This window comes from Triplophysa dalaica, chromosome 4 (assembly GCF_015846415.1).
Source record: "Triplophysa dalaica isolate WHDGS20190420 chromosome 4, ASM1584641v1, whole genome shotgun sequence".
In the NCBI taxonomy this organism is placed as follows: Eukaryota; Metazoa; Chordata; class Actinopteri; order Cypriniformes; family Nemacheilidae; genus Triplophysa; species Triplophysa dalaica.
The window spans coordinates 8,180,549-8,201,911 of NC_079545.1; the positions used below are offsets into that span (position 1 = coordinate 8,180,549).

The window sequence follows — 21,363 nt, forward strand, 5'->3', positions numbered from 1 at the left end:
AATTTAAATAAAATAATACATTTTTCAATTTATTTGAGAAATACTTTTTGCATTGTGTGCAAAATATTAAAAGTACTTTATTTTACACAATTTTGCACAGTTTTAATTATGACTGTAGTAGGGAAGGCGGGGCGAGACCGTGGTTCGAGTCCGGTGAGTAATTGTGAATTAGCGCCAGATGTGCGCACACCGGCCTCGAATCCCGTAGGAGATGGGAGCATATAAGAGGACCGTCGCAGAAGAGAGGACCGGGCCCGAACTTATGTTATGTTTGTATTTATATTTATGTTTATGTTTTGTTCGCCGGCGGTCGTCAGTGAGGGGCCGCCGGCTGTTAAATTACTTTATTAAATGTTTTGAATGTTTGCCGGTTCCCGACTCCTTCCTTCCATTTTATGGAGTTGTATTATATTCATAAGTTCGGGCCCGGTCCTCTCTCCTCGACGGTCCGGTCGCTCGTTCCTTTTATATGCCCCCATCTCCTACGTGATTCGAGGCCGGTGTGCGCACAGCTGGCGCTAATTCACAATTACTCACCGGACTCGAACCACGGTCTCGCCCCGCCTATTCTACTACAATGACTTTCAACACACTAATTAAATGGATATGTGGTACGATTTAAGTAATTAAGCTGATAAATCACATCATTATACATTTTACTTACACCTGTATATAAAGGCATGACCATATTCAGAATATCAGGCTAATGAAGTGCAAGTTTATTTGCATCTTTCTCCAAACATTTTCATACACACTTGCATAGTTCTATAGCCAAGTTTGTTTAGAAAAAAAAAGTGGTTATGGTCGTTTGACGTGTGCCGGAGCCTGCATGCCGTCCGCCATGAAAAGGGGAGGAGCAGGACCTATGATCAAGAATTGTTGACTTACATAAAGCTGGAAAGGGCTACAAAAGTATATCTAAAAGCCTTGATGTCCATGTGTCCACGGTAAGACAGATTGTCTACAAATGGAGAAAGTTCAGCACTGTTGCTACACTCCCTAGGCGTGGTCGTCCTGTAAAGATGACTGCAAGAGCACAGCGCAGAATGCTCAATGAGGTGAAGAAGAATCCTAGAGTGTCAGCTAAACACTTACAGAAATCTCTGGCACATGCTAACATTTTTGTAGACAAATCTACAATAAAGAAAACATTAAACAAGAATGGACTTCATGGGAGGACACCATGGAGGAAGCCACTGCTGTCCAAAATAAACATTGCAGCACGTTTGAAGTTTGCAAAAGAGCACCTGGATGTTCCACAGCACTACTGGCAAAACATTCTGTGGACAGATGAAACCAAAATTGAGTTGTTTGGAAAGAATACACAACGCTATGTGTGGAGAACAAAACGCACAGCACACCAACATCAAAACCTCATCCCAACTGTGAAATATGGTGCAGGGGGCATCATGGTTTGGGGCTGCTTTGCTGCCTCAGGCCCTGGATGGATTACTGTCATCGATGGAAAAATGAATTCCAAAGTTTATCAAGACATTTTGCATGAAAACTTAAGACCATCTGTCCGCCAACTGAAGCTTAACAGAGGATGGACGATGCAACAGGACAACGACCCAAAGCATAGAAGTAAATCAACAACAGAATGGCTTCAACAGAAGAAAATACGCCTTCTGGAGTGGCCCAGTCAGAGTCCTGACCTCAACCCGATTGAGATGCTGTGGCATGACCTCAAGAGAGCGATTCACACTAGACATCCCAAGAATATTGCTGAACTGAAAATTTCTCCTGACCGTTGTGCAGGTCTGGTCTGCAACTATAGGAAACGTTTGGTTGAGGTTATTGCTGCCAAAGGAGGGTCAACCAGTTATTAAACCCAAAGGTTCACATACTTTTTCCACCCTGCACTATGAATGTTTACATGTTGTGTTCAATGAAAACGTATAATGTTTGTGCGGTATTAGTTTAAGCAGACTGTGTTTCTCTAATTGTTGTGACTTAGATGAAGATCAGAACACATTTTATGACCAATTTATGAAGAAATCCAAGTAAGCCCAAAGGGTTCACATACTTTTTCTTTCAACTGTATATGATGACCATAGCTGACCAAGGGAACACTATTCTGCCAAATGTCACATTACGTATCACAATACAGACATGTCATATGTGAGGAGCATTGCTCATTTAGGCACCTATGCTCTACCTAAACAACGGTCTTCTTAATGACATTTTACACATCACTATGCCTACATTAGATATGTCATGAGTACAGGTGGCCAATGAACCACTATTCTGCTCAATGGCACATTATGGATCACTATACTGACATGTTATATATGATGACCATAGATGGCCAATGAACCACTATCTGGGAGATATTCTGCTCAATGGCACATTAAACAAACAGTCAAAAGGAGCACTATTCTGCCCAATGGTACATTACGCATCACTATACTGACATGTGATATATGATGACCATAGCTGACCAAGGGAACACTATTCTGCTAAACAGCACATTACGTATCACTAGACTGACATGTCATACATGATAGGCATATCTCATGTAGGGACCTATGTCTACATAATGACATTTTACACATCACAACGCTGACATGTGAGGCAAATTAACCACTATTCTGCTCAATGGCACATTAAACCTATGGTCAAAAGGAACACTATTCTGCCCAATGGCACATTACCCATCACTATACAGACATGTGATATAAGATTAACATTGCTGATGAAATGAAGAACTATTCCGCCTAATGACAAATTACACATCGCTCTGCTAAGAATAGTCAATAAATTAAGAATAATTCAACTAGTTATTGGTAACTGTCAAAAACATTTACTATTGATTTCTGTTTGACTTAATTTGTATTAATTGTCCTGAAATGATGAATGAAAAGTCTGTTAGGATTGGAAAAGGACCTCGGACACTGTCATTGTCATTGTCAAAAATTAGCACCCCACAAGGGTATGTTCTCAGTCCCATCCTTTACACATTGTTCACACATGACTGTGTTTCGTCCCACAAGGACAACATCATACTGAAGTTCGCTGATGACACAGCAGTGATAGGACGGATCACTCGTGGGGACGAAGTGGCCTACAGAAGGGAGGTGTCCAGTCTTGTGACATGGTAAAAGACAACAACCTCACCCTCAACACTGACAGGACAAAGGATATGATAGTGGACTTGAGGAAAAAGAGGATAACTGTAACCTAACCCTAGTCCCAGAAACCAGCCACGCGTGATTCCAGCCGTGCCTAGACCGTCGTAAAATGCGTTGCAACCCGATAGCCCTTTCGGTTCAAATGTCAGCCAAGCTCCTATTTTGCCCATTTGCCACTATGTTTTGTACAACCAAAACCAAAGTGTCGATCATGCGTGGATGGTTTCCAGGATGGGATGATGATGTCAGGCAAAGCTTTATTTTTTTTAACTGTAAATATTACGCAATGGCGCTCCATATCACACATCCGTGGGGCGTTAGCACTTTCGGGATCCGAAGTTTTGCAAAGATCAGAGTCAGTCAAAAATGTTCCCCCAAAAACTGCGAGGGAAGATTTACGACTTTCTCCGATTTTCTCCAAACTTCGGATCCTGAAAGGATCGTAACAGAGTGTTCAACCGAAATGTGACAGATGGTACGGTGCTCGTAAGAATTTCGATGTCAGGGAACGCATTATTTTTGTGATCTGCATAAATTGTGCCAATGACACTCCGTATCCCGAGTTTGCGGCCAGACGTACATTCCTTTTCACTTCTCGATGCGCTCCTTCAGGATCCGAAGTTTACCCAAGATCGGAGGAAGCTCGTATTACTGTCAATTTTTCGACTTTCTCCGATTTTCTCCAAACTTCCCGAAAGTGCATGTCGAGGCGTGAACAGGAACGCGCAAAGTGACGTGCGAGCTCTGGACGGCCTAGAGATGCGGAGCGTCATTGTGCAATTTACGCAGAATAACGCTTTCCCTGACATCGTCATCCCGTCCTGGAAACCAGCCACACGAGATCGCTGCAGTGCCTAGAGCACCATAAAATGTTAAGTCCCTAAAGCTCTTTCGGTTCAAATTTCAGCCAAGGCCCTATTTTGGCCATTTGCTCTTACATTTTGTACGTCCAAACCCAAATGCCGAGTGCACAAAATAGGGCTTTGGGTGACATCGTCATTTTGAGTGGTCAAACGAGATGCAATGCATTTTACGGTGCTCAAGGCAGAGCCGCGATCGCATGTAACTTTTTACAGTCACACTTTAGGTCAATTATTATGGGTCAACGGTTGAAAATCTATTGGCTAGGTTTTTGGCAAGCAAACGTGGCCCGAACGGTGACATGCTAGGCGTCATGTCAGGGCCGAGACGCTACTCATGCGTCGAGTGTGTCCGTCAGGACCTCGAGAGACCATGTGGGGGACCGCCTACTGGCCATCGGACACAATGTTCCATTGAAAACAATTTGCAAACCACAAAGAGCGCAATGTTAATAAATTGCAGGTGGGCTCATCACAGGAATGTCCCAGGGGCCCAGAATTTCATACGTTGATTCTCATAGAGACCCCCTGGCACAAACCTGAAGCGCTAGAAGACTCGTCAAAGGGCACCAATTAGAAACACCAAAAGGGCAAACCCTATCGCCCTGTTTCTTGTACAGTTTTACACATTCACAACCTTTGCAGGTGATGTGTTCCAATCGACTTTGGCGGTCTCAGGTAAGGTTCTCAGCATTGCAAGCAAAGTTTGGTTAAATCGTTCAGTTTGCCCGTTTCCCTGCGGGTGGTACGGTGTCGAATGAGAGCCTTTATACATATATATTTTATATTATATATTATTTATTGTGATTACATTACAAAAAGTTTTTATGTGTCTAGAATGCGTCAATAATATTGTATGGCAGGGTAAGAGACACGACAGGCACAAGACGGCAGGTGTTAACAACCCCGGAGGTTATTTTTTGTGACAAGTGGTGAACAAGTCCAAAAGTGATCACCCGGGATGCTCGTGATGAGATCTGTCGTCTGTGCTCATGCAATCTGGTTACTTTCCTTTTAATTAACTGTATTCTAGAGGGTAGAAAAGACACAGTGTTAGTCTGTGTGAGAACAAGACCCAGAGTGGTGTGTACATGGCTTTTATGCCAGGCAGCTAATGCTGATCGCCTTCACCTGAGGCTGCTTAGCTGCCGGGCCGTTTCCTAGGCTTCGCTGATCCTGGATCTGTATTCCCCGCCACAATTGATAAAGCACAATACTGAATTATGTTAATGAATCCACTGAACCTTGAAAAACATTGATAAACATTGCAGAACAATGCACAAAGATTTCTCAGTATACCAGTTTTCAATACCAATAATTTAAGAAACGGGAGATCTTCTGTACACGGACCCTGGTTCGGGCTGTGGAGTTTGGATGTTCTCCCTGTGTCAGTGTGGATTGTATACATATAGAAAATCATCCACACAAAACTATTGCTTTCTTTTTTTGTTTAAGTCATAAGTTACTTTAGCTGCATGGTCATCTATAAGTTGGCCATCCTGTTGCTCATCCCCTCTCCATACCTAAACAAGTAACACACTGAAAATGAAGAAGACAGAGGTGAATACCAAGATGTGATTACAAATAACTAATAAAAAACCTTGACTTAATGCTACATAAACCAGGTTGCCTTTATAAGTCTTATTTATATTTATATAATTTATATTCTGATTCTAAAAATGGCCACGCCATTCCGCGTTTAAAAGATCAATTTAAACAATATTTGATTTTCAAATTATTATGTAATCATTCTGTATAGTTGTAGACTACATACAAATAAACAGCCAATATGCCAATAATGGGCATGCAAATAACAACTAATTAATAGTGTGAATTGCCCCCTATGCTGAAGTCTTACCTATATTGTATATCAAATATTGTAATTTCCAAGCCTACTGTGTTGGTTCTGTTTGTTTGAGCAATATGCCCGTAGGTGGGGATAACGCTCCGTGCTCCAATGTGCATGCAGAAAACCACGTGTTAACGCGTTCTACGTGATAACGCGTTAGTTTCACACGTTTTGTCCCTGTTGGCCTTCCATAACAGTCTCCAAAGGTTTTGTGTGGTGCCGAAAGCCGGGATCGAACCAGGGACCTGGACTACCATCGGATGTCTGTGACATGAATAAACAAATGACGCATTTAAACCAGTTAGAGCTGTGTGTGCGAATGAAACCGGCATATGCCAGCTTAAACAGTCACAAATATTGGATGGTACGGCTGAAGTGGTCAAGTAAAACATCTTGTGTTACATGCATCCGCTTATATTTTCACATTTTAAGATCATAAATCGTTTTAATAATTCCAGGTTAGTTGTCCGAACCATTGCAGTATATCTGTCCTTTAGGTTTTCTTCGCAACTCTGCTTCTCTTTCGATTTCAGCATGGCCGCAACGTGAAATCATTCTATTGACATGCAATAAGTAATTTGCTCATGGGCAGTAACATACACATGATGTCAAAAAAGTGACGTCACCGTGCTACAGTCTGCAGCGGGGTCCTTTGAATAATCTGGCAACCCTGGTTTGCATCCACCAATCACATTAACAATCAGGGTTGCCAGAGTTGTGCTACTCTTAAAATGTTGCCATGGATTAGGTGGAATGATTTTGTTCACCAGCAGTCAAAAGGTAAGAAGTTATTTATGAAAACAAAATCTTTATGTTTGAGTGATTCTCAAGAAGAAATGGTTTGTTATGTAAACCATGTATTTCAGAAATAGGATAGTTTGAGTTTTGTATTTGGGCTCTGGTCGTTGGGTCTAATTTTCAGTTAAGGGGTCCCAAAACATTGGCCCTGGAGAGCCACTGACCTACTACTAGGCAGAGTAAAACTTCCAAGCAGGTGTGTTAAGAAAAGTATGAACTAAATTCTGCAAGACAGTTGCCCTACAAAACCGAGTTTGGACACCCCTGGTTTTGGTGGCCGATTTCGATGATTTATACGCGTATCTGGCAACCCCAATAACAACCTTAAGCATGCGCACATTTCTTGCTGTTTGTATCGCGTAGCAGGTCAGGTGTCAACCAGGCAAGCAGAATATTTTTCGTCGAATACCTCAGGGCTTTAAAGTGTGTACCAGTACAGATTGAGCGGCCTAAAATGATTGAATAAATTACTTGAGTCGTCTTTCGTGCCAGAGCAGGTTTAAGCGAGGAAGTAGACAGCTGGCTGGAGTTTTCCGGGCTGTACACAGCGGTCTAGTGTCTTCCTTGGGGTGCGTTGCATTTCTGTAGCTGCTGCAATGTTCGTGCAGGAGGAGAAGATCTTCGCTGGCAAAGTCCTAAAGGTCCATGTCTGTACACTGGAAGGCACGGAGTGGATTGAGGAGGTTACAGACGACACCACTATAGAGAAACTCAAAGAAAAATGCTTGAAGCATGTATGTATTAAAAACTTGCCACTTTGCCCAGCAGTAACGGTTTACTGGCACTGTTATCCGACCCGATCAGGACAGGTCGGCTAGTCATCGCCAAGTATTTTTAGTAACTAGCAGACGAGTCGACTGTGTTATTTATAATTTAGCAACATGGCTCGTCCCCTTAGCTTCTCTGGATCTACTATCACTCCCACTTTCGTTGACTTCGTCGTTGTGTTTACCTGCAGACTGTGTCAGTGTATACAGTATATAAAGTATGTGCATCATCTATGCACGTACGTGGTTGCTAGAGCAAGATGACATATTTAAACGTTGACTGCTAAAGCATTTGGTTTACAAATGCCCAATAAATGTGTTTTCAGCAGGGGATGACTGGCACCTCACTGGTTGTAAATTGACATGTGAAGAAGTCCTTTTATATTGTAATTCTATATCTAAATTCGTAATACCCATTTGTCTTTACAACTAAACCTAACGATACAAATTATGCTCCTATTTCTGTAGTTAGGCAACTTTATTAACCTTTTCTTTTTACTTTATCACAACTGGAAGTGTGATGTTATTTTTCCTCCTCAACAGTATGTCCATGGGAGTCTAGAGGATCCTAAAACCCTTACACATCATAAACTCATTCATGCTGCCACTGAGAGAATTCTCACAGAATCCAAAACAGTTGCTGAGGAGAATCTCAAAGATAACGGTATTTAAACTTCCTGATGTTTTAAGAGTTTATATTGAGTTTTGCATGCTCTTTCTTCCAAATCAGATGTTGGAAGATAAAAACATATATTTACATCTTTCAACGTCTATTTGTTGTGACTTGTTGTTTAATTGTTATTGTTATATTTAGATTGTTTGTTATTGATAAAGAAAAGACCTCCACTGGCTCCACAAAAAATGACTGACGTATCTGCTGAAGAGAAGGTATCTGACTACTCTATAAATACTCTTCAAAAATTACATGCTATCCATTTAGAGTCTGTGTTGATGTGTTTCAACACGTTTGAAAGAATAATGCTGTTACTACTATTTTGAAATCTGATTGGTTTTACACCTTTAAGAAGAATCTTAACAGATTTGCCTTTTTATCCTTCACTTTTTTATTTAATAATTGTTTCCTTTTAAAATAGAAGAACAAAGCATTCAAAAACAGCTCCAAACTTTCTGATTTAGGAGAAACTCTTAAAAAGAATTGCTGTGTAAGTTCTAAATGTAGTACTTTAAAGGTGTCATGAAGTGGCCTTGTTTATTGTTTTATACTGTTGTATGAGGTCTACTTATGACATTTTCGTTTTTTACATAAAAAAATCAATAAGTAATAGGCTACTTTCTATCCTGGTTTTGAGGTCGGCTTGACAAGTAGTCGGTTTTAATGGGCGTTTCCTATTGAAGACTTGGAAGTAAACGCCCAATGCTATGATTGGATAGCTGTTTGCATAGTAAACTTAGTTGGAGTCTATTGTGAATTTGGTAAGACACGTAACGTTTAGTGTAACAAGCAGGAGACTCCCAGCCAAAACGACAGTTTGTGGGGGTATTTTTACATTACATATTACAGACATGGCCGATTCGCACAGGATTAACATCACAGTCAACCTCTGCAATTATTACAAATGACTAGAGGTCCACAGGTAATACTAATTCTGAGCAAATAGGGAATAGGGCTATCAGGGTATATCAAGCGATCTCTAACAAAGCAATAGTGATGCAGTTTAGTACAAATATGTTTTACTCACATAAACATAAGCACTGCTTTTTAATTTTAGTCCCTCCGCAAACAAAGGGTCGACCTGTGCCTTGTTCACAAAGGAGTCAGTGGTGAAATGAAGAGAACAAATGCTCAATGTTTTACCCACGTGAGCTAAACATCTTCAGGCACTGCACAATATTTCGCGATCTGTAAAGGCATCTTTATTGCTTGCTTGCTCTATCTGGTTCCGTGCAACCTATGTTACTTTAGTACTGTCATTTGCGAACCTGTTGGTGGGGCTAGAGAAGTAGTCGTTGATATTCTTCTGTCTATAGATGGATGCATTCCAGGACCTAGCGCTAGCTGGACCTGGTGTCAATAACAGTTGTAATTTCAGTAACAAGGGCGTTTTCAGTTCTGACACTTACAGGATGTTCACTTGAATACGATTCTCTCTTATATAACAAAAGCTTGGGTTAAAATGTGCATTTAAACTAGCTCCTAAATCTGTGAAAAGTTGGGAATAGTGTAGAAGAGTCCTTTGTCACGAAGACCAGCTCGCTTGCAACATTGTTATCAAACAAGTTGGATGTATGACGTAGTGTTATTGTGCTTGATACACTCCCCCAACACTCCAACTTGTTTCGTAAGTTTTTTTTTCTTTCCGGAAAGTCTGGATACCATTCCTTTTATTAAAGGAGTCATATGACACAGCTAAAACAAACATTATGTTTTGTTTTAGACATAATGCAATGTGTATTCACTATTTAAGGTTAAAAAACGCTGTGTTTTCCACATACCGTGCATTAGGCCTGCACGATTAATCGTTTTTAAACCGAAATCGCAATTTGAAGGAGTGCGATGTTCAAATCGCAAAAGTTGCGATTATTTCGATTAAAAGGGCTTTAAATAAGATAATGCACCTACGTAGTATTTGACAGCAATTTTACGTTTATCCAATAGGTAGCGTTTTAACACTATAGTGATGCGCGGATGGCGGTTATATCCGTGGGCGCTGTGGATGGATGATCCGCGGGTCGGATAATAAAAAAAACATTCTGATTAATTGCGGGTGGGTCGCGGGTGGATGATATCATATACAATATTAACAAAATTTAAAATTAGAATTAAAAACAAAACAAAAGGTAGGAAAGATAAGTACCGTGTGAGAGCGTTTCAGCGAAGTGGTTTAACGAATCAAGTGCTGGTATGTAATATGCAACGACAGTGAGACACTGTATGTATATGAAAGCCATAAGACTGGTACCTCTTATATGGTACATATCTCGAAAGATTAGATTTAAGCATTAACAGACAAAGACAGTGCTAGAAAATTTGCTGAGTAATTAAAGTAACGATCGGGTCCGGATATCTATATCAGAGAAAACTATACGTGCGTGCGGGCGGGTGGATAATTTATCGAAGCAGCGGGTGCTGGAGACATTTTAGCTTATCAGCGCATCTCTACTGTACATGCTTTGAATTAGCAAAGAACATCGTTTGGGAAAGATGAGCGCGACCGGGAGCAGCAGTTCAAATTTGCAACCAAGTAACGTTATGTCTGCTGAAGCGCAAAGTCCTGCAGCAGCAGACGACTTGGTACCGAAAAGAAAAAGCAACGCTTATGTTTTGAATTATTTTGAAAGTCCGTGTCGACCTTGCGACACGATTGTTCACGCGTTTGAAATAAGCACACTCTACGACAAATTTTCACAAAGGTAGGCCAAAATAACAGACGTACATAACTGTAATTGTTTACAGTGTGTTTGGGATCTTAAAAGTTTAAGGTTTTATTTATACTTGTTAATTTAGGTATTTAAGATACTGCTGTTATTCTCTTAATTTGTAATGACATTTTTGCATGACAACTTTATTTAAAAAAATAACCGCAGTGTAAGTGGTTTTAAATAAATAGTGGGATAACGTTTCAATAGTTCGTGATTTTGCTTGGTTTTAACAGCATGCATCAAAGAAAGACCAACACAACAAAAGCTCTTTTTTTTAATAGCAGTCAAATCGCATTTAAATCGCAAATCGCAATTTTGGTCAGAAAAAAATCACAATTTGATTTTTTTCTTCAAATCGTGCAGCCCTACCGTGCATGTTTGTATCTCCTCTTTGCCTCTCTAAAACATGTAGATATTTTACCAAGTTCATTGCTCTGAAAAGCGAGGTGTGCTATGATTCAACAATAAACAAGTGCGTAGTGATTGGTCGAATACTGAAAGCGTGTGACGGAAATGTAACGCCTCTTACCATATTCGGAACATCATGCTCCCAAGCAATTGTACAAATGATCACACAAAGAAACAACATGCGCCACAAACAAACTCAACTCGTAGCCCTTAGCCCGTAAAAAAGTATTTTACAATGAAAGTATACTTACAGGTTATAGGCTTACAGGCGAAGTGCCTGTGATATGGGTGGTCTTACATTTACATTTAGTCATTTGGCAGACGCTTTTATCCAAAGCGACTTACAGTGCACTTATTACAGGGACAATCCCCCTGGAGCAACGTGGAGTAAAGTGTCTTGCTCAAGGACACACTGGTGGTGGCTGCTGGGATCGAACCAGCAACCTTTGATTTACCAGTTCAGTGGTTTAACCCACTAGACCACCATCTCCACATGGACTAATATGACCTTAGTCAAGTCATATCACGAAATGACATAGATTCGTTGGGGTGTGGTTACGCGAGGCGTTTCAGGCTGGTCTGGGTGAGCATTCGGTTTTAGGTAGAATACATCTTTTTTTCCCACACTTTCATTTTTGGAATTTTACGTGTGCATGGTCAACGTATAACACACCAATAAAAATGTGTCCGAATACATGTCTTCTAATCGAATAATGAATAATCGACTGTAAGGTGGCAGCCCTAATGTTAAATAAATAAATAAGAAACGAATAAGAAAGGGAATACGAAACGCAATTTTTTTTTTTTATAAATAAGAAACGAATATGAAAGGAATAGCCGAAACAAAAAACGTTTAAGTCAAATAAAATTGGAGCAAAAAGAAAATTAAAACTTTGGCAGTGATTACATATTCTACTACATGTTCTTTGACAAGATAATGGCAGAGGCTTTTCTGTCAGTCAGCTCACTTCACTCTCCTCACATGATGAATAAAATCGGACTCCTTCTGCTGATCTTTTCTGCAACACTTAGCTTACGCTGAATGCATGAGGCACGTTCAGACGTGCAATTGAAGTTTGGTCTTTAACTAAACTAGGTGATTCATTGCTATAAAATTTCAAAATTACGGTGGAGGTCGGTGCCGCGGTGGACAAGTGATGTAATTGGATGGCGGGTAGATGCCGTGTTTAACTAGTGACACCGCATATCGTAACAAGCCTAGTACTGACAAACTGTCCTGATGAGACTGAAGTGATAAGCATGAGTGACATATGGCAGTTTTGAAGGACAGGGTTAATGTTATATTGGACTAACATTGAAAGGGAAACTCACAGAGTCATTGTTTATTCATTTTACATTAAGTATTTCACAGGCTAGTAAGCAACTTACAGTTAAAGGACTCAGACGACTGGATTTCTTCCGGTCTACATGAAGTCCCTCCTTCCGAAACGCTCTTTCGTGATTGGCTTCCATTTCTCAGGCTGTTGTGATTGGTCGGTGCTCACGTGTATTAATAAACTTTGGCTTTTAGCCATAAACAATAACAATGGCATCAACTTCACTTTATCAGTTAAAAACATGCTGTCTATTATTGCATGAGCAAACCTCAATCTTTGTTAGAGATCAATTTATGATTATGGTGAGGGAAATGACACCGGACCGAATGGTGTCAGACTGGTTATATTAAATAATACTTATAAGCGTTAGTTTTCCCTATTTATATTGGACCCGAGTTGGATAAAATTTAAAAAACAGATTGACCAGTCAACATTTGAAAGCAAGAGTTCAATGGACATTTCGTAGAAGTGTTTTAGAGGTATGCACACACACACACAAGATCAGTGAATTACACAGAATAGCTTTCACAGCCGATGTTAAAGTCATGGAAGCTGTTATTTGACCATTGATTATCGTAGAATGTGTAGCGGAATTCTTATTACTACCAGCTGTAGGACTGTGATGAAAGTGAAAGTAGTTTAACGCGTAGCTCAGTCAAATGTTTACAATCTCTGATAACCGAACACTACTCCAGCGGCTCTTCCACTTCTCTAAGGAAGAACTCGCCCCTTTTTTGTCGTATTCCTGTGGGCGAAGGTTATTAAAAGCGCTCTAAATGGTGACATCATGTACCCGGAAAGTAGAGGGGTGTAGTCCGATCCAACCGTTCTCTGTAGTCCCTGAAAAGTGAATTCTGTTAAAGACAATATCTCCCTTGGCACTGAAATTTGAGTTTTATCATTTTGCAGATTTTTATTCTCTAACAGCAACATTACACACTAAATAAATGTTGAAAAATGGGATTCCGGGGAACGTGCTCTTTAAGACTATCTGCTGGACCAACTAAGTAGGGATGGGCATTTAAATCAAAAATAATATTCGAAGATCGATGACAACTATTCGAAGATTATTCGAAATTCGCACTCCTCCTCCCCCATTTAAGCTTTAAATCTGTGACGACACACTGCTTTATTTTGATGCCGGCGAGAAATATTGATTCTACGTCAGTTTGCTGTCTGGGACGTGAAAGAGAATTTGGTTCTGTAGGGTGGGTAAATAATAGCAATTTTTTATTTTATTGTAAAGTAATACTTTAGTTCATCTTCACACTTCTTCTTTGAAGCTGTAAGCGTGTGTTTTACATGATAATCATATGGAGTAAACCATGTTGTCAAAAACGTCCTGAGCACTTTTTTAAACATCTCTGGCGTCTTGTTCTGCAGTTCAGAACATCTTTTGAAGTTGAAAAATGTTTTACTTTTCTGAAAAGAAAAACGTCAAGCACATTTTTCAGAGCTAACCAATAAAAGAGACCTGTTGTTTCCATAACTTGCAAGGAAGGTGTTTGGTCGATGATCAAGCTCGAAAAGATAAAATGGCGATCGAAACACCTGCCGGCTGCTATTTGTAACCACACCGCTGCAAGCTTTTTTTTTTACCAAAAAATGCACCATTGTCAGATTTTCTTGTTAAAAAAAAGAAGTCAAATGTGAACATAGCCTTAAGCAGTCTTTTGCTTGCAGAAGCAGGAGAACAAAGCTCCGGATAAGGATGCTATCCTTAAAGCCACTGCAAATTTGTCAACACGTAACACTGACCGTACAGTAACTCAGCACAACATCAGAGATGTGAGTACTTGCAATCTGTTGAGTTTGTTTCTGAACTGCAATGTCTCAAGTTCCCAATGGGTCATTGTGTGTCAAATCAACCATGTTTTATATATTTCCCTGTCTCAAAAACTTTACTGAAGCAAGACCAACATCAGTAGTGATGAAAGCAAATATTACATGCCACAGATGAATAATTATTAAAGGGATAGTTTACCCCAAAATCAAATTTGTGTGATTTTTTTTTTTCCTCACCCACATGACGTCAAACATGTTTAGACAACTTTTGGCATCTTCGGAGAACAAATAAAGATATTTAGGGGACATCCGAGAGATTTCCGGGCCTCTTCATTGACATTATGGTGTCACTTTTTGCCAAGGTCCAGAAAAGTACTAAATGCATCTTTTCTCGCATATTGACTCAGTTGCTTTTTTTGAAGCAACGAGAATGCTTTATGTGAAGTAAGCATACAGCTTTTTCTCTCTTTTATACATTTTATCAAAAACTAAAACAACGTATGCAATACTACTGTATAGGCACTCAATATTAATATGAGATTGGCAGAAACTGAGTGTGTTACTCGATCTTTAATATACTATAAGATTCTTGTACATGACCAACCTGTCTTTTGGGAACAACATTTGAAGCCGTATTGGGTTCCTTTCTAGAGATGTACGAAAAGGTACACATTTTAAGCCATAAAAAACGATATCTGGGTCATTTTAAAACAATATGGTACTTCATTTTTATAAAGAGGAATGTCTGCAGATCGAATAATGTTGAAACTATAAATTTATATTTTTCCTTCTATCAAAGCAACTGCATTGAACAAAACCAGAAGGATTTCTACTTGAGGGCGTGCTAGAAATGTAGTGGCGTGAAAGTGAGATATTTGTCATTTAAATGTAATGAAGTTCCCTAAAAAGTATCCAGAATAAACAGTATTTAAGTAAAGAACAGATATTCAAAAAGTGTGCTTAAGTACAGCACTCAAGTAAGTGTAGTTTGTTACTTCCCACTTCTGATAGTTTATTTATAAGATTCTATATTGATTTGAGTTATAGGAAATGGATTAAAAGGATGTTTTTAATTATGGCCCAAGGACCGATGATGTGAGGAATTGCTCTGTTTGTTATAATTGTTAAATGAATCACATTTTTGAGAGGCTTAACATGCTCGAAAACATGCAAAGAGGTGGTGAAAATGTACATCTCATATTGGTTTCAGAATGAAATGTTGCAAAATGTCTCTTTAGCGCCTTCTACAAAATTTTCATTTATTTAAACGAAATTTGGTAGGCCCGTGTAACATTCCAAAAGCTGCCGAAAAGTATCTTACAACAATATCCTTAACCCACTAGGAAGTCTTCTATTTTAAATTCCATCTGTAATTTTTTTTTAGTTTTTACCTTTTCCAGGCATTGTACAACTCCAAGAGATTTCATTATATGAACATTGTATTTGTTCAGTCTAATCTACAGGCCTTTGAAAATTTTGATGTCTTGCCATGAAACATGAAGAACTTGTTGTGAGGTTAGGGATGTTTACACTTCACACCACCATCCTCGAATATCGATATCATATTTAAATTTCATGATTGTTAGTGCAGTGTGGTAGGTCTGTTTGCTATTTAATTCTTAGAACTTTCCCTGCTTTCAAAACAGGATCCACTGCCATAGGTTATATTCATCAATAACACCTTAATCTTCTTTCAAGATATCAACAGTCGTTTTTCTAATTACTTAGCACGAGGGCTGCATTATTGAAATTTAATAGGTGGCGCTATAGAGCCATTTTTCCACACTTCATTCTGACACCCATATCAGATGCAAATTTTCACCACCTCTGACATGTATGCAAACTTTCATGAGTTCTTGAGCATGTTTAGCTCATTTTGAGCAAATTCATTTGGATTTTGATGACTGGAAATGTGCACATTTTAACAGTTTTCTCACGAAACCATATTTAGATCCCCTTATCTCTAGGACGGAACCATATAGGTTCAAATTCATTAATTATTTAACTATTCATCTGTCAAAAATCAATTTTGCCTTTCAACACTACTGATGTTGGTCTTGCTTGTTTGAAAATAGAAAAAAAACAAATTCAAAATTGAGCTGAGGACCTCTGGTTGAGTTGACACGAAATAACCCAAATGTATTTGTTTTACAATTGTTTTTCCCATCAGTTTCAGACAGAACTGAGAAAAATTCTGGTGTCACTTATTGAGGTGGCTCAGAAGCTGCTGGCTTTGAATCCAGATGCTGTTGAGCTCTTCAAAAAGGCCAATGGTAAGTTTTGAATGTACATACACTAAAAAAAAAAAGTAATTGCTGGGTAAAATGACAATGACAATGACATTTCTGTTACTGATTTTTGTATTGGTTGCTTTCAAAACTGTTTTGGTTCAGTTTCAATTTGTCAGATCTCGATTAAATTCTTAATTCATTTGTAATTTTATTTTAATTCAATTAATTTAGATTTAATAAAAATAAATAAAAAGAGCTTAAAGAAGCTTTTATTTTGCTGTAAACATTACATTATTAATATTTAATAATATCATTTTATAATATTTGTTTAAATCCTTCTATGCACAGTAGTGTGTCCCCGGCCTTTATAATAGGGCACCCTACCCCCCAATGGCAGCCCCTGCCCCCATCCTGGTTAATTTTTGTTTAATTTTGTTTTCAAGATGATGCCAGATCACAATCGAAATCATTTAGGGTTACCTTTCCTGTATTGACAAAACATTTTATCTTACCATTGAGAGTTCTCCCAAACAACAGTAAAAGTTATTAGTTAGGAGCTTCCACTTAAAACCTATTCTCAATGCTGCTGAGAGCAACTTTTTCTAGGAGCAGAAAGAAATCTCTAGCTAAGAGAAAGGATAATGGTCTGGCTGCAGACGATGCACTGTCAGTCGCACATGCGCATTTTGCTCTGGGTTGAAGACGGAAATACATCCAAACACTGTTTACAAACTAACGGCACGACATAAAAGAATGTACTTTTAAAACCGCATGAAAATACATGGAAATGAAAAAGAATTTAATGAAGTAGTCTGTAAAGATTTTTGCTTTATATGAGTACCGTAAAGACTGGCGATTCCGGTCTGGGCCCGGATTTATAAAGAATTATTGTTGAAAGACATTATTGAACATCTACACTAACAATGTCTGATTACTTTGCATATGTGCTTACGTAAAAGGTTATAATGGCAATATACATTACTAATTAACATTATTACATTAATAAATATACTTTTCCATGTATAATATAAAATCAATACATTAAAAAATTGCCCACTATATTTTTGCATTTTGTGCTTGACAAAAGATTCTGAAATTGTCCACCACATTCTCTTAAAATACAGAATCAGAAAGAGCTTAATTGCAAAATACATATGTGCTATATACAGCGTAACAAAAAATAATTTACACAGATAGGCTACGATATAAAAATAGAGTATTATCAGGTGGATATAATTTCTATTGCACATGGTTACTATCAGGGCTTAACGTTTTCTGACATTGTGCTGGATCTCCGGCTTGCGGTGTTTGGGTGTGGAAAAAAGGTCTTGGTTTCCAGAGTGGAGACGTCACGTTTGAGAGTAGCCTAGCTAGCAGCAAAAAGTCGGCAGGACGGAGAAGCGGGGGGGAGCTTTTAAGTCCATTACAAACATGACATACAAAAATTGTTGACATAAAGATCGATAACGTTGTGTTGTTTCGGGAAATCATCTATTCAGACCGCCGCTTCTGCGCGTCACACACATGCGCGCCCCCACTAGCTGCGATCGAGATATCAAGGGTCAGTTTCTAAAGCGTCTAAATCGTTTCACAGCTTATTGAGCCTATCTCACAGAGAATAAGTCATAAACATGGCCATTTTTGTCTGAAGTGAGCGTAAAACTGGTTTTGTGGGTCCATTCACACATGACAGAGCATCACAGTTTAAGAAACGTCTGTCTGAGATCAGGGGTGCAGACCTTGATCCTGGAGGGCCACTGTCCTGCAGAGTTTAGCTACAACCAGCTCAAACAAACGTCTGTCATGAAGTTTCTAGTAATCCTGAAGACTTGATTATTTTAAGGGAAATACAGCATGGACTATGCTGACTTGAACCTTAGTTTTTATTAAGTCTTCAATTAGATGACTTACCCTGCTTAATGGCACACACTGTAGGCTATTCTAGTGGAGGTAGAGGTTGTTTTTGGAAAGCAAAATAAATCAGTGCAGATTTTATGCATTCTGTTGTAAAAGCAGGCCGTTTTATTCAGTGTAATTCTTTTTTTTCTTACACTTCTCTGTGTTTTGCAGAACACACCGTTATTTTATAATTCTGAGCTCTTTTGTCTTTCTCGTGGATCAGCATGGTCAAGTTTTTTTCTGCAGAGCATCTATTCAGACTAAGGAGAGCAACATGCAACGAGTCCGCTCTAACAGCCCCAAACAAAGAGCCAGTAAAACACTCAATATTTTAATCGTCTATAAGAAAATGAATTTAGATAGCTGTTCACTAATTTAGTTGTAGTGTAGTATGAAAAAGTACCCAATTAGCAACGACGCGAAATATTAGATAGATATCCGGTTAGCTTTCTATAACCATTGTCTCATATATTAAAACAAAACTTTTATACTTATGCCATACATTTTTATTCAAAATACTTCTTACTTTGCATTTGGAGATCATTTTGTGGTACTACTTTATATATTAATCTGTAATTATTATTTATTTTTCTCCCCATTTGAAAGCAGTACAATTTTCTAAATTTTTTGCCGATTTTGTCATATATGTTTTTAATACATTATATTTAGTGCTGGGCAACAATTAACATTTGGAATTCCATTAAACACATTACTTTTCTGTAACTAATTGCATTAAGCGTAAAATTCAATGATGAAATCAAAAGTAGGGTATTGTGCACTTTATTTTATAAGTACTGATATATGAACAAAACCGCAATAAGATTTGGTTTGCAAACACTTTAAACAAATAAAGTGCTTTTTTAAAACAAAATATTTATTGTAAATCTCAACTTCAACATTAATATAATCAAATCAAATATAGAACCAAAGCTATCTGCAACTAACAGGTCATTTACTTTCTGTCTAGTTTGATATAGTTGTAATGATTGTTGATTTTATTGCTTATACATAAACACTCTTTCAAAGTGTAAAGTGTACTGTATTCAAAGCGCAATTAAATTATTGTATGCAACTTTTTTCTTTATCTAAGTGTGAGGAGACCACAATTCCTTTAATATGAATGAGTGTTTTGGCAGCGTCCTTTGTTGTTAGATGAACATTATAAACATAGATCTTTATTATGCTGCTACCCCTTTAAGAGCGCTTTATTACATATTGTATACTGTATTTTTATCAGAACCCTTAATCCAAAACAATTTACATTGTATTATCCTTTACATTTATACATAGTTATTTGCAATCCCCTGGGATCGAACCCACAACCGCAATGCTCTTACCGCTGAGCTACAGGAAATCCATGAATACAGATATACGGATCTGTGATGCATCCGTTTTGTTTCCCAGTTGTTAATGTTCATAAGACGGACTTTTTTTACATGGACCTTTGCTAATATGGGAATTTTTACCTAATTTTGTGTTTATTTGTATGTTCCGAGTAAGGAGACGTGAGAGAGAACTCAGTTCAGTAGTTTGCGTTCTGACTTTCTAGGAGTGCATGTTTAACTCATTCCCCGCCAGCCTTTTTAAAAAAAAGTTGCCAGCCTACCCCAGTGTTTTTTAACATTTTCACCCAACTTTAAAGATTTTTTCACATGACATGGTTCCAGTAATCAATGTCCTTAGTATGCTTGTCTTCAGCAAACTGTTGCCGGCTTTCTTGTGCATCATCTTTAGAATAGGCTTCCTTCTGGGACAACAGCCATGCAGACCAATTTTATGCAGTGTGCGGTGAATGGTCTGAGCACTGACTGGGCCCCCCACCCCTTCAACTTCTGCAGCAATACTGGCAGCACTCATACTTCTATTCCCCAAGGCAACCTCTGGATATGACGCTGAGCATGTCCATTCAAACTTCTTTGGTCGGCCATGGCGAGGCCTGTTTTGAGTGGAACCTGTCCTGTTAAACCGCTGTATGGTCTTGGCCACCGTGCTGCAGTGCCGTTTCAGGGTCTTGGCAATCTTCATATAGTGCCTTAACAGTTAACAGTGCATCATCTTTACAGTGTGTGCTTAGGACAGTGCTAACTGAATATATGGGAATAGCCACTGTCCAGGAAGGGAAATTATATTTAGCTTTTTGATTATGTGCAAATATTCTGTGTATCTTTCCTTTGTTAGCTATGCTGGATGAGGATGAGGAGGACCGAGTGGATGAAACAGCCCTGCAGCAGCTGACTGAGATGGGTTTCCCTGAGAGTCGTGCTGTGAAGGCTCTACGCTTAAACCAGTAAATACAGCAATTTTATGTTTTAGATCATGATTAATCGAATCAGCAAATATGATTTAAAGTATGATGTTTGAGTTCTTTATATATAAATATTTATATATGTATATGTTCTCAAAGTGGGGTCTGGGGACCCCTGGGGATCTGCAGTCCATAGCTAGGGGTCACAAAATATTATTGGTAACCCTTGCTAGCATAATAAATTGGAAACAGCACAGTCTAATTTTGAGCTACAGTAGAAGTGGGAAGTCTTTTTACCTCGAGGGCGACATCACGTTTTCAAATCCTTGTTTAGGGCCGCATATTATTTGCACATTAAATTATATCTTTATTTGTTTTTCCAAACTGAAATTTGATAACAACTGTAGTGTATCCATCCATCCATCCATCCATCCATCCATCCATCCATTTACTACCGCTTATCCGGGGCCGGGTCAGCAGTCTAAGCAGGGATGCCCAGACTTCCCTCTCCCTAGACACTTCCTCCAGCTCTTCCGGGGGGACACCGAGGCGTTCCCAGGCCAGCCGGGAGACATAGTCCCTCCAGCCAACCTTCCCGGGAAGTCGTCCAGGGGGCATCCGGAAAAGATGCCCGAGCCACCTCAGCTGGCCCCTCTCGATGTGGAGGAGCAG

The 21,363-nt window shown here is 38.9% G+C and overlaps 1 protein-coding gene across 3 annotated transcripts in view; it reads left to right on the top strand.

Annotated features, from left to right (window-relative positions):
- Positions 1-6,509: 6,509 nt before the first annotated feature.
- The window catches only part of ubac1 (UBA domain containing 1), a 39,412-nt gene continuing 24,558 nt past the window's right edge, over positions 6,510-21,363 (top strand). For 2 of the 3 annotated variants that reach the window (XR_008906465.1, XM_056745504.1), the window contains exons 1-6: positions 6,994-7,372; positions 7,949-8,069; positions 8,220-8,293; positions 14,215-14,319; positions 16,487-16,589; positions 20,625-20,733. Coding sequence is in view for 2 of the 3 variants with exons in the window: in XM_056745504.1 (XP_056601482.1) it covers positions 7,235-7,372; positions 7,949-8,069; positions 8,220-8,293; positions 14,215-14,319; positions 16,487-16,589; positions 20,625-20,733 (650 nt within the window). In the remaining variant the exon portion in view is untranslated. Of the gene's footprint in view, positions 6,621-6,993; positions 7,373-7,948; positions 8,070-8,219; positions 8,294-14,214; positions 14,320-16,486; positions 16,590-20,624; positions 20,734-21,363 lie in introns of those variants that run through there. The other variant, XM_056745505.1, reaches the window with a different exon arrangement.